The sequence below is a fragment of the Labrus mixtus genome, chromosome 9 (assembly GCF_963584025.1).
Source record: "Labrus mixtus chromosome 9, fLabMix1.1, whole genome shotgun sequence".
Lineage (NCBI taxonomy): Eukaryota > Metazoa > Chordata > Actinopteri > Labriformes > Labridae > Labrus > Labrus mixtus.
This window is the reverse complement of record NC_083620.1, coordinates 14,722,097-14,735,123: the sequence shown is the minus strand read 5'-3', so window position 1 is coordinate 14,735,123 and position 13,027 is coordinate 14,722,097. Positions and strand designations below refer to the sequence as shown.

General features: G+C 38.4%; 1 protein-coding gene across 1 annotated transcript; it reads left to right on the top strand.

Moving 5' to 3' along the window:
- Positions 1-9,626: 9,626 nt before the first annotated feature.
- Positions 9,627-12,793, top strand: zgc:162730 (uncharacterized protein LOC564559 homolog). Its single transcript, XM_061046425.1, has 2 exons — positions 9,627-9,780; positions 10,447-12,793. Exons 1-2 carry the CDS (start codon positions 9,748-9,750, stop codon positions 11,683-11,685), a joined length of 1,272 nt encoding a protein of 423 aa, XP_060902408.1. The 5' UTR covers positions 9,627-9,747; the 3' UTR covers positions 11,686-12,793.
- The last annotated feature ends 234 nt before the right edge of the window (positions 12,794-13,027 follow it).

Sequence of the window (13,027 nt, the reverse complement as noted above, 5' to 3'; positions counted from 1 at the left end):
AATAAAAGAAATAATACATCCTGGTGGGTGGGCTTTTTTTCTAATAATATAACCAATACAACCTGTGCATTCATGATAGTGTGTCCCATTATTTGTTTTGTTTTTTATATAATCTTAATCCCTCACAGACTCACACATTCACTGCACACCTGACACCCTTTAAGTCTGTGAGAGTTCAGGACCCGGCTTGAGGTATCAGATTCATTCACACACACGCGCACACACACAGATTTCAGATTTCACTCTGTTACAGGAACCGTCAACTTCTAACTCCCCCTGATACAAAACTACTTTTAGGTTCAATGCTGGAAACCAAAAGCATTAATGTACCCTTTCCCCCCCCCCCCCCCTAAACTTTCTGTCAAATTCAGCTGTCACACTAAAGATTAAGCAATGAATTTGAATTATTGCTTGTTTTTATTGGAACATCTGTCTTCTGACAGAGTTTGGCCCACAGCAGAAATTCCACCAAAACCACACTTTTGCTCTGAGGAAGGAAAGAAGGAAACTGCTTCCTCATTATTGATGAGCTTTGCAAAATGATATGTATATAAACATGTAATAGGCTAAAAACCTGAAGTACGAGTTGATACTCTTAAACTATATTTGTACATTCTGTACTTTCGCAGTGTTTGGTGCCAGCCAAGTCGTAGCACTGCTGATTGCTTCCCGTAAGATTATATAATGTTTAGAACAGAATATTTTGGAGTGCCAAACTGGCTTTGAAGAATCATTGTATTCTTGTAGTATAACAACTTTAATCTATTAATATCTCTGGCTAATTCTTGTAATCTTACGACTTTATACTCATGCTGCTTAATTCCTCTTATAAAGTAACCCCTTTATTCTTGAAATATTTGGGTTTTCTCTTCAATTTTACTTCATCCCTCCGTCGTTCAGGTCGGGGTGGATACAGGGATAAAAATTAGATTTCAATTTGGCCTGCAGCATTTCGTAATTTAGGAATATTTGAACACCTATTAAATCATTGTTCTTGTCTTTTGTCTTCATATGAATGTGTGTGTTTGTGGTGTTTTCATTTTGTACACTGATTACAATTAAATTTTGCTTACAGCATTAAGCATCACACCCAATCATGCAGTGGGAAAAAACCCAGCAGGTACAAGTCTAACTAGTTAGGTGTCATGCTCATGTGTTCCACAGACTTCACCTTTGTGCTGAGTGCATCTTTAACCCCTTCACTACATTGCCAGATATCCTCACATTAGTTTCACGGTGAGGAAAAAAACCGCAAGCCGAAACGAACAAATGAAATTTCAAAAAAGAGATTTCAAATTGAATGTGCTCATTCCTTCATAACCCTCTGCCTCTAATGGGTTTTAAAAATGAACTTATTGAACATTATAAAATTCTGCTTTGAAAAATACCTTTTAAATAATTATCTACCCTATAACACCCATTCTTGAGAATTGGGGAAAAATCCTACTTTTCTTTTTCTTTTTTTTTTTACTAATGGGCCAGCCTCCCTTTTATTTATTTTTTTAAAGTACCATTTTCTGCAGCTGAGGACTTTTGTCAACTCCGTCAGACAATCAAAAAGTCTCAGTATTTTTAAATAAATTCTCAAGGCAATGTTGAATGTCTTTATTTTTAGTAAAAACAAGAATATTCCATTAGCTGTATAATTCAAAAGTGTTTTTTTTTTTCTTTTTTTTCAACAAATAAATCCGTCTTAACGGAAGTGACACCTCAATGATGGAGTTGACGTCATATAAAGACTTCAGACTACATAATATGCATCCATTAAAATCATGTGATTAATGAAGTAATGATAGTAAAATAATGTAATACAAAATACATTAATTAAACTAGGGAAATAATGAAATATACAAATATTGAAAAAAAGTATTCAATTTATAAAGAAAATGGAGTTATGTCACTTCTGTCAGATGGAAAATCGGACAGAATTGACGATGTTACATTTTTTCATTTAACAGCATATCTGTGGTGAGTTGACATTTCAGTTTTTAAAGTTGCTTAGAGTTCTGTCTTTGCTAACCAAAAGACAGATTAATAAACCATAAACTTTATTTAGTTCTGATTTTAAAGGGATACGGAGTTGACGTGTTAAGGTTGAGACACACCTGATAGTAATATCATTTAATGAATTTCTCAAAAAATAAAAAGCTTAAAGATGCTTGAACAGCATCCCCCCCCTTTTTGAAAACAGGAATTAAGACAGGGGTCCTTTAGTTGTAGCTCAACTCTTTTTATGCCTGATTATGCTTTTGTCTGACGGAGTTGACAAAAATCTGGGACACATTTTAACGGGTCAAAATGTAAAGAAAAAAATACATTTTAAAATGTAGATGACTATAATAGTCATTTTTACACCTGTTGTATCAGTAGGTTTAAAATAGTTTACATTTTTTAATTGCTGTCTGGGACAAAGGTGCTTTCTGGCAAAAGGCAGGTTTAGACATTAAAATAAAAGAAATCAGAACCAAAGTGTGGTATTTCAAATTAGTTTCATATATACAAATCTTTTAAAAAGAGATTTTCATTGGAAAGAACTGGAATAATTGTGTTTCTGAGTGATAATTTTAAGCGTGTTTGCCTGGGACATGATTTTTCCCAATTCTCAACAATGGGTGATACAACATTATGACTAACAACTTAAGCTTGAGGCAGTCATTTTTCCCATAATATTTTAGAAGGAAAGGGTCAAAGTATGGAAAGAGAATGAAAGAATAAATTAAGCATTGACAAATTCAACATGAAAAAACAGAAGAATCACACACAGTCATTTACCTATTGTCTGACGATACATTATTGATCAAGCCGTAGCTGCACACTAAAAAAAGAATTTGATGATTAACAAGAGCCGACAGAAATGATTAAGTAGTGTTAGGAGAGAATAGAGGAGGAAACAGGCTCCATTTAATGACTTTTTTTTGTATTAGAAAAGGTCAGTCCAACACTTGAGAGAGGAAAACACCGGACTGAGGATTACCAGATGACTGTTTTGTGTTTCCCTCTTGCTCTTAGATGACACATGAAGAAACAAACTGACAAGTCATCATTTGGATTACTTCCTGGTAATGGTGCTCGTCATTTACTCAGCCTATAGATTGAAGTAAACCGACAGACTATTGTTACAACATGTGGGGATTTCTCAAAGCTACAGCCGAACACAAACCGAGGAAGACCTATAAGGGTGAATTTACAATCAGTGTATAATATTGTATTTTTTATCTTTACCTTTGACATTGTATATTGCTCTTAAACTACTTTTTTAAAGTCATTTTTTGGTCCTTTTTGCCTTCATTAGAAAGGACAGCTGAAGAGAGACATGAAATGTTGGGAGGACAGAGTGGTGGATGACATGCAGCAAAGGGCCGAGGTCAGATTCAAACCCAAAGCCCACCGCAACGAGGATTATAGCCTCTGTACATTTGGAGCACAACAAAACCGCTAGGCTATCCACGCTCCCTTAAAGTACTTTTAACAACACATTAAAATTCAATTATATTCTTACAGTATGAATTAAATGTTTCTATTTCTTTGTGTTTATATAACACTTGTTTTATTTAGTTATATATTTCAGCTATTTTATTAATCCCACTAGGGGCAATGTGTTGGGGTCAGCTTGCTTTGAACATATATACGACATACAACCTTGATTTGTACATGAGAGGTAAAAAAGGAGGAGGACATTATGAAAGAATGAATGAATGAATGAAGAATGATGTGATAATTCACAAAACAATTCATTTTCTTTTGAAGTCAAGAAGATTCGGTTTCCCACAAAGCCTGTCCTTCAACAGTTATTTGTCCTTCTGAATTAGCTCATGATTGGGTCAGTCGCCCCTCACAGTAACATATGAGTTTGTTCGTCCAGCAGTTCACTGTGTGTTCAGTGCGTGGCTTCCAAAGTCCACAGTTGATCCTGCACAGAGACACCCTTATCTATTCTGTGACATATATATATACGATGAATATGAAGACATTGTGTACCTGCCCCTCCAAAAGAAATCTCTATTTGGAGAGTCAGGTACTTTCCCTGGCTGTAATGTCAACATGGGCTCCAGACTGACTTAAACCACTGACTCACTATCCCTCCTCCCTCCTCCTCTATCCCCCCTCCCTCCATCTTTTTCTATATTTTGATGAATCACCTGAAAGATCCCGAATCCCCCTCAGCTCTAACTCATCTTGTTTCACTCTACAAACCTGCTCTGCATGCTCCTGTTGCCAGGCAACTGTTGAACCTGTGCCCGCTTATGTGTGCAATGTTTGGCATGTCACCATAGCGATGTTACGGAAGACAGGGTTAAATATTTGCAAAGTATCACTTGTTGGAGGCGCAGGCTGCTCAAACTGTATCACTCCGGGGACTTTAGGTGAAACTGGGCCTGAGATGGAGGGATTTAGGAAAGTGAGGAGAAACTATGTGGACCTCACCTGACTCTCATGAGCCATATGAAGATGACTGTGCACTTTACAGCCACACAGAGTGAGTCACACTCCTGAAAAGTTCCCCTCAGTTTGCCTCCAATAAGGTTAGACAAACAATCATCTCTAAAAAGAGGAATCCCTGAGGGAGACAAATCAAACTGCACTATTTCCTTTCAGTTTTACATGCATTATAGAAACTGTCGGTCATTCTTCAGTTTTTTTATGATATGAATATTTAGATAGCAGAATAGTGCTTGTTGTTGATTATTGCTCATAATGTGTTATACCTTATTTGTTAGGTACAGTGCAAGACAGAGAGAGATGTTTATTGTTTAGATGTTTTGGAAGTTGAATTTTAAGTGACTGTGGTGATTCTAAGTCCTGTGTTGTAGAAAGTGCAATGTCTTTGATTTTTCATTCCGGGTGCTATGAGTCTACATTGAAGCTTCAGTTGTTTATAATCCGTGCAGAAAAGCCTGCAGACAAACTGTGCTTAAACATGAAATTAGATTGTTATGTCCTAACTATACAGTCACTGCTCTTTTCTTGTTATTTAAGTCATTTAAAAATACTTAAAATGTAAGTTTGTACCCCTGAATTAAAATGCCCACATTTTGCCAGAGCTCAAGAGCTGAGCATTTTTGGTACTAACAAGAAAACAAACCCTCCATATATTATATAACATTTCAAAACTCTAAATAAAGCTCAGGAAAAGTATGAACCATGTCAGCTTTAAGAATTTAAACAGATTGCATAAGATCAGGCCAAATAACAAGACTCTGTGTTACAGGTTAAACTTGCTGACAGTAACTTATTTAGTTTAAATGATGTCATTTCCTATGAATGCATCAGTGATGAAATGTTTGTCTGTTCAAATATATATTTGAATGTTGCTGTTGTTACTTTAAATTCTCTGCTGCTGGTTATATTTCTGTAATAGACGTTCAATGATGCTCTAACACGTCAATAATATTCAGTCAGAAATTGTGTTTTAATGTGCTACTTGATTTTTTTTGGGGGGGGCAGTTTATCTTAAGTAAAACTAATACTTCAAAGGCATTAATGTATACCAAAATATCCACAGACAAATTATACTGACTGCTCTCCTGATGAGTTACATGAGAAAGCAGATGCTACGTGGCTGACAAGGGTAAACGCAGGCCTTAGTTAATGATCGATCTATCTATACAGCTTAGTGACAATCCACTGTCACAGTACACAAAGGACATGTAGGCAAACGTAATGCAGGTGTGGTTTATTCTATTTCACCTGTAGTAGCTTCTTCTTCTTCTCCTCTTCCTCGTGGTTCATAATTATATTCAAAATGTGATATCTCTATGTGATTGCTCATTTATCTCAAAACAAGAGGACATTCAGCACTTATAATTTAAAGTGTTTCTTTTACATTTCACGGCACAAAGTGAAGAATCCATGTTGTTCTTCTGGAAGACATCATAAAAAAAAATGAGTCACATTGGTTTTATGCTATGGAATAACACGTTTTTTCATGTCAGTGTTGATGTGATGAGAGGGAACTAATGTGAGTTAGATAAATTAAATCAAGCTAAGTGAATGGATGCTGTCAAGGGAAATCAAGTCATGGCTTCCAGGTGAAACTCACATATAAAAAGGATCATATGCTTTCATTATGAAAGAATTAGATTGAAAAAGTAAAAAAAAAAAAACACCTGCAACGGCTTTTCATTCTTTTTGAATATGGATTAGTTCTAGTTTGTAGTATTCCCTTAATTCTCACAGGAGAGATTTTCCCACATTCTGCTCATACTTGCAGCAAGAGGTTAAAAGCATCTATGACGAAGCAATGCATGTTTGAACATGTTTGAAAGCGGCATGTACGCTGGTATGTCACTTAAGAAAAAAACCCCAGTGGAAAACTTGGCACTGAGCACTCACTCACTTAGTCACCAAATGTAGAAAAAAAAAACATTAAAAAAACACAACATCTCTTGAAGTAACTGTCAGCAGGAATGCTCCTGTAGGCTATGTCTGTGTAAGCATGTGTGTGTGTGTGTGTGTGTGTTTTGTGTGCCCCTCCCTTTCCGTGTTACTTTCCATACAACCCAGGCAGGAGCAGAACAGAAACAAGCAGAGCAGAGGTAACCACAACACACAACACATGCAGACTCACAACGATAGACACTAAACACATATGACACTGCACCTAGTTGCTCTCCTTACCTTTGTGCTAAACTGGTTGACAGTGCTGAATTGATCTGATGGAAGTTTAGAAATTATGTCCACACTCTCATAAAGTGAGTTCCCCCAAGTGTCCAGTGCTTTATATGTTCAGCTGAAGTTATTAATAGCTAAATATGAGCGGCCTGTTTGGCTTGGTGGCTCTTTTTTTTCTGGAGGCTTCTTTATTAAAGAGAAAATGTTTACAATCAAGTAGCCTTATAAAGGTGTATTTCACAGACAGAAGGTCATATTATGTCATGGTCATTTCAAGAACAAATAAACTTAGTATCCTATAATGTCATTTAGGGATGAGATTTGGGGACACAGTTTGGAAAGTAATAGGTGATAATAGAAAGAGCATACATGTGTCATGTTATTAAAGAGTAATACAGAATGATTTGATGTATCTTAAAGAAGAATATTTATGTAGGCTTTGGACGTAAATTCCATCTTTATAATTCATGTGAACTTTTTTTCAAGAGATCATTAAAGACCATTCATTAAATTTGGCCATCATAAGAGTCTGAGTTTCTTTTTTTTTTAATATTGTTTTATCTGTACAGTTTCTTGTTGTCTTGTGAAACTTTTTACTGATTAATGTTCATTAATTTCGGGCACCGGTAGCCATAGTGGTTGGTGAGCCCACCACGGCCCAGGTTTGAATCCGACCTGTGGCTATTTTCTGGCATGTCATTCCCCAATTTCTGACTCTCTCCTCAGTCCTATCTTTAAAATAAAGGCTGAAAAACAAAATGTAAAATTACTTTAGTTTTAAAACAGAGGATGACCTCACAAAATGTTTTTATAGAATTAATGAAGCAGCTGGATGACCTGCCGTATCGAGATACTTCTTCATGGATTTATAATTTAACGGTGTGGGTGGAACTAACTACTTCTGCATAGGAGAACATTTTAACTTTGAATATTAACTTTGACAACATGAATGTTGAGGAAGGACGTCAAAGAGAGCTTGCAACATTGTTCTTTGGAGTCCCGATGACTGGGTCGCATTTCCGGGATCTGAGGTGAAACATTTAAAGGAGACAAATTAAAATAATTAAACAAATTAAATTATTAAAGATTACTATGTTCCTCACACGGTGTGAAAACGCCCTTTTACACCCTTGTGTATTCAGTGTTTTGGCCTCAATTTTGATGGCACCCTCCTTCTGTTTACCACTGTCACGTGTTACCTCTTAGTAATCAATATTGCGCTGACTTTTCTACACTTGCACAACTTTAATTTGAACGTGTGCGCCGTCATTGCCAGGATAGAGTGTGAGTCATGTGCGTGGGTGACACATGCAGCAGAAACAGTGCAAAAAATAGTGCAGTCTCCAAATTAACTAAAATCAGCATCGAACAGAAACTCACATAAACAAGTTGCGCTTTTAGATTTGTCATTTACTGAGGCTTCACAAGGTTAAAGGACATCATCAACTATAAAAAGTGGGTTTTTTTAAACCTCATGATGTTGTTTTTTGTCAAGCTCTAAATGAATCTCAAGTACGCTCAGATATGCAGATTTTGTCTGAAAAAGTCAGAAACACAGCTCTGCTCTGTTTATGTATTATAAGATGTGTAATTGCCTTAATTTGCATTAAGTGTGTTTAAAGGCCACAAGAAATGTTCCTACACTCACCCAACTTAATGTTGGTGAGTGTAGGAACAAAATCTTAATGAGTGTGTATACAGTTGTGCCCTACAAAGAAACACAGGATCACATAACCCTGGATACACACACACACACACACACACACACAGATACTGTAATTTGTTCTTGTGGGGGGAACAGCTGTCACGCTGCTCTGGATTCCTCTGAGAAAGAAAACAACACATTTAACTGCTGAGATGATCAGCCCAAATACAAGCTGGCAAAAAAAAAAAAATCAACCACCAACAAATTTCTTCTGGTTTTAACATCAGTTTATTTTTATAGATAAGAAAATGAAAGCCTCATTTCCAATGTGGCCCTTCAAAATAAAATTGGTGTTTCCTTAACTAAATCAGTAAAAAGTTCATTTGAAAAGTTTTAAAGTTAGAAATAGTTTTTTCAGTTACTTTTAGTGTTCTATGCATTTATTTGTGCCCCAGTTTTTTATTTTCTTATCTTAGTTTGTATGTTATTTGTGCTACAGCAATCTTACAAAAAAACAAAGTGTACTACTTTAATGTAATAACATATTTTTCAGGTCATTTATCTTTAAGCCCAACAGTTTCTTCTTCCTCATTATCAATTCTTCTCGGGTTGTTGTTTTGGTACTTCATTGGTGGAACATTGAGGCTGGTGTGGTATGAAAACAAAAACCCAGAGTTAACTATAAGGGAAATGTATCTGTATGTATTCTGGTAAATACATACATACATGTCCTCTCTGTAGGTATGAAACTGGAAATGTACAGACTGCTATCAGGGACAAAATGATTTAATACTTCCTGAAACCCCACTATTACTCACAGGAATGTATATACTGTAAATATATGACAATGTTTATGTGTTTAGGTGTTTTTCCTAGTGGCAATCTCAGCTTTTACTGGTAAGTGTGGGATGAAAAGGATCAGTGGGGAGCTCTCGACAAACAGCTGTCTCTGCCACTTCACATCTGGGTGCTTTGGATGCTGGAAAAATTTCACAGTGCTGGAATGATTTATCACTCTGTACAGAAAGCCACTCATCATTCATAGGAGTGAACACATGTACAGAGGAAGAAAAAAACATAGGAACAACAAGTGTAGACTGCTGTGGGCTTGAATAAAGAGCCTGCATGAGAGCTTTGTAAATAAGGCACTTTGCTTTCACATGCCTACGAAACTGAAAAATTTCACACAGCTCGCTAAATTTACAGTTTTCTTCCCCCCCCCCCCCTTTTTTTTTTGTTGTTGTTTTACTCCCCTCCCTCCTCTGAGCTCACCATGAAACCTGAGGTGGAGGGAGGCAGGGTCATCCGGGAACATAGCAAGTGGAAACTCCTCCTCCACCCACCCAGGGAGGGGCTCAAGGCACATGAGACGGCTATAAAACTGAGGCAAGAGAGTAGAGAGGCAACTTGACTTAAGTCTGGAAGCAGGTATTAAACAGAACACCGTGGATCAAAGCTGAATCTTCTTCTTCTGGCCTAAGGGGTACAGCATGTCCGAAATGCTTGACGACATTTTTACAAAGGTGAGTCAGAGAATATGGAATCTACTTTGTTTTGGAAAAAAAAAAAAGGACTTCAGAGAGTTGGATTGGATAAGCTCTCTAACTGCCTTCTCGATGTGTTTATTTCTTCATTTTTTGTTTATTCCTGCTCAGTTTATTTCTCTATAAATCGTCGGTTTGACAGTTTATTCCTTTGAACTGATTGTATTCACAGAGGAACTTTTTACTCTGAAGAGATAACGTGATAAGAGAGGCAGTCAGCACTGGGTTGTTTGCTTCTTGAATTCCAATCTTCCACCAGCTGGATATTTTCACGAGGGACAGAAAAGCAGTCAAAATCAAGAGCTTTACACTTTTAGATTCTTAGATGTTGGGGGAATTGCATGCAAATGGTAGAATACGCTTGTAAAACTAATTATTTGACTTCTCTTTGAAGACTACTTAATGGCAGTATTTTGACATGTTTGTCTCAGTTCATTCTTACAGAAAAATCTAAATCTAAATTATGAACCTGCTCTCGTAAAAAGTTATTTTTCCTGGAATTGAGACCCTCTTTTGTGAGATTTAATGCAGAGATGAGGATTAGTAGTACATTTTGAGGATGAATATTTAACCTACAGTACATTGCTTCGAAATGAGTTGAAAAGACAATGCCTGGATCTTGAACTTGTCAATCATCTGTTACAGAACTTTCTGAATCCGGCACGGGAAGACTCCGTGGTGCCGCAGCAGACTCAACCCAAAGCACCAGGCCACAGTCGGCTGAACCGGTCTGCCTCCTTCTTCTCCCCGCCCTCCCCTCCTGCCACCTCAGACCTCAGCTTGAGCACAGAGCATGTTAACAATGCTGACAACGGCGGCTCTTTCTGGTCCACCAACATCTGGAGCCAGGGCCCTGTTTCCAGACCGAAGCAGCAGCCCTCCTTTAGGCCTGACCGCTCCATGAGCCTAACCGAGTCCAGCAGCAGCCTGCTCGCCTCCTTTGGACAACTGAAGAACCTGGAGGCTTTTAATTCAGGCCTTGCTACTACTACGGTGGCTCCACCGCCTGGTTTTCCTCCCTCATCTGTCCTCCCTCCCTTGATTCCCCAGATGGTTTCCCCTAATCGTTACAAGACTGAGCTGTGTCGCGGCTTCCAAGAGACTGGCAGCTGCAAATATGGCAGTAAATGCCAGTTTGCCCATGGTGAGCCTGAGCTGCGAGGACTCTACCGCCACCCTAAATACAAGACAGAGCCTTGCAGAACCTTCTACAACTTTGGCTACTGCCCCTACGGCTCCCGCTGCCACTTTATCCACGAGGGGTCCATCAGCGGTGGTCCATTACAATCTGCCAAATACCAGAACCAGCAGCAGCCCACTGGAACCCGCCACCAGCTGCGTCAGAGTGTGAGCTTTGCCGGTTTCCTGGGTTCTTCACGCAACTCACCTCCTCCATCATTCCCCTCGTCCTTCAATGATCCCAACCTCGGGTTCAGCCGTGCTCCCTCTGTTTCGCCACCTCCTGCTGATCTGCTCTCCCCTGTGTTTGGGGACTCCCTGCCGCGGGATGCCGCAGCATTCCACTTTGGCAAGCATCCAACCCGGGCCAGCACCGGAGACATCCACAACATTCCCCACATCCTTGAGCCAAAGGCCTCACGCTGCGTGTGCGGCCATGGGAATAACTTTAACAGCAACAACAGCAAAGTCTTTGCCAACATGGAGGACGGGCACCTCCACCAAGAGAGCAGCGGCAAGATGTTTCCTGGTCCCGGAGGGTTTGTGAAGCCGGCTGGACTCCAGCGCTTCTCCTCTGAGGACTCCCTGGAGGACAGCTACAGCAGCAGCAGCAGCGGAGGCTCAAGTGGAAGCGAGTCTCCAACATTCGATGGATCTGCCACCAAGAGGCTCACTGTGTTCGAGCGCCTGTCCCTGTCCGACTAAATGGAACCAAAGGGAAAAACAACAGAAGAGAACTGGCACTCTGTGAAGCGTGTCTGTTTCTCTGGACTTTCTACAGAAACAGAACTGATCAGGACAAGTCCAATTTTGACGACACAATAACACTTAAAGTTCTTAATTTATCTTTGTAAAAAATGGACCTCACCTTGGAAAAACTACACATACTGAGATGATTTTAGTATCCAATCCTTATCAGACTCTATTTTTATACGTAATAATATGTAGCTTATAAGACCTTTGTATATGGTCTTCCAGTAAAAAATAACTTCTCTGCAGATCTTGCCACTACCAGTAAAAAGCCTGGTTTGTACTTAAATCTGTAGTGATCAAAATGGCTTTATCTTTAGTGAAATGATTAATTCATGTGCCTTTAAATATTCTCTGTGCCTGATGGGATATTTACTCTTGGTGCTACAGACAGTATGTTTGATTCAGTAGCCTTACACAGTGAGACCTGATATGTGTCATTGATGCCATTATATCTGTGATATGCACTTTACAGCTAATTGAAAAGGGAGAAACTGTTAAATCTCCCAGTAGCATTCAAACCAAAGCTTCATACTTCACTCTGCTCTGCGTGCGTGTGTGTGTGTGTGTGTGTGTGTGTACGTGTGTGCACGTGTGTGTGCATGTGAGTCTGTGTGTTTGGGCATAAATGTCATCTTTCAAAGACCTGGGGTGCAGGTATGTATGTGTTAGATGCAGAATGCTGAAAGATCAAAGTGTGCTTCATAAGTTTTAGTTTCGGTAAAAGATTCTGTTATCATGGCTACTTCATAATTTGCACCCCATCTTTTATCGTCCCCTATTCGTTTGACAACCTGGTTCAGGGACTTTTATCACCGCAGTATTCCTTTCGGTTATTGGTTGCCTTGTGATGTTTAACTTAAACTAATATATTTATTATGATATTTATTTGTGTTTAAAGGAAAAAAACAAAATGTATTTTGTACTTTATTTATGGAGGAATATTTCAACGTCTGTGAAATATCAATGTGAGGAAAAAAAAAAGCAGTAAAAAAAAGAGAATCTTATATTTTTAATTGCCTGCAAGGGACAAAATAAATTTCTGAATAAAGAAATGAATGTATGCTGGTGTCTTTGGCTCATGTGTTAATCAGTGACAACTACATGTTTGCTTATCTTGCTCAGTTCAAACCCCTTCAGAGTTTAATATTTTACCACTTACACAAACGTTTTACTTCACAAGAACAGTTCAGTTACTCATTCATCCTTAGAGTTTAAACGTTTTCTACAAGCTGAGGTAAGGTTACAGCTAAAGGAATATTATTTGAATCGTATTTTGTGAATGTGGAGTTTTATT

Bases quoted from the DNA above. Each gene is read 5' to 3' on its own strand.
- zgc:162730 (XM_061046425.1), top strand. From the start codon at position 9,748: ATGTCCGAAATGCTTGACGACATTTTTACAAAG. The intron at 9,781-10,446 runs GTGAGTCAGAGA...CATCTGTTACAG, and splicing joins TTGACGACATTTTTACAAAG to AACTTTCTGAATCCGGCACG.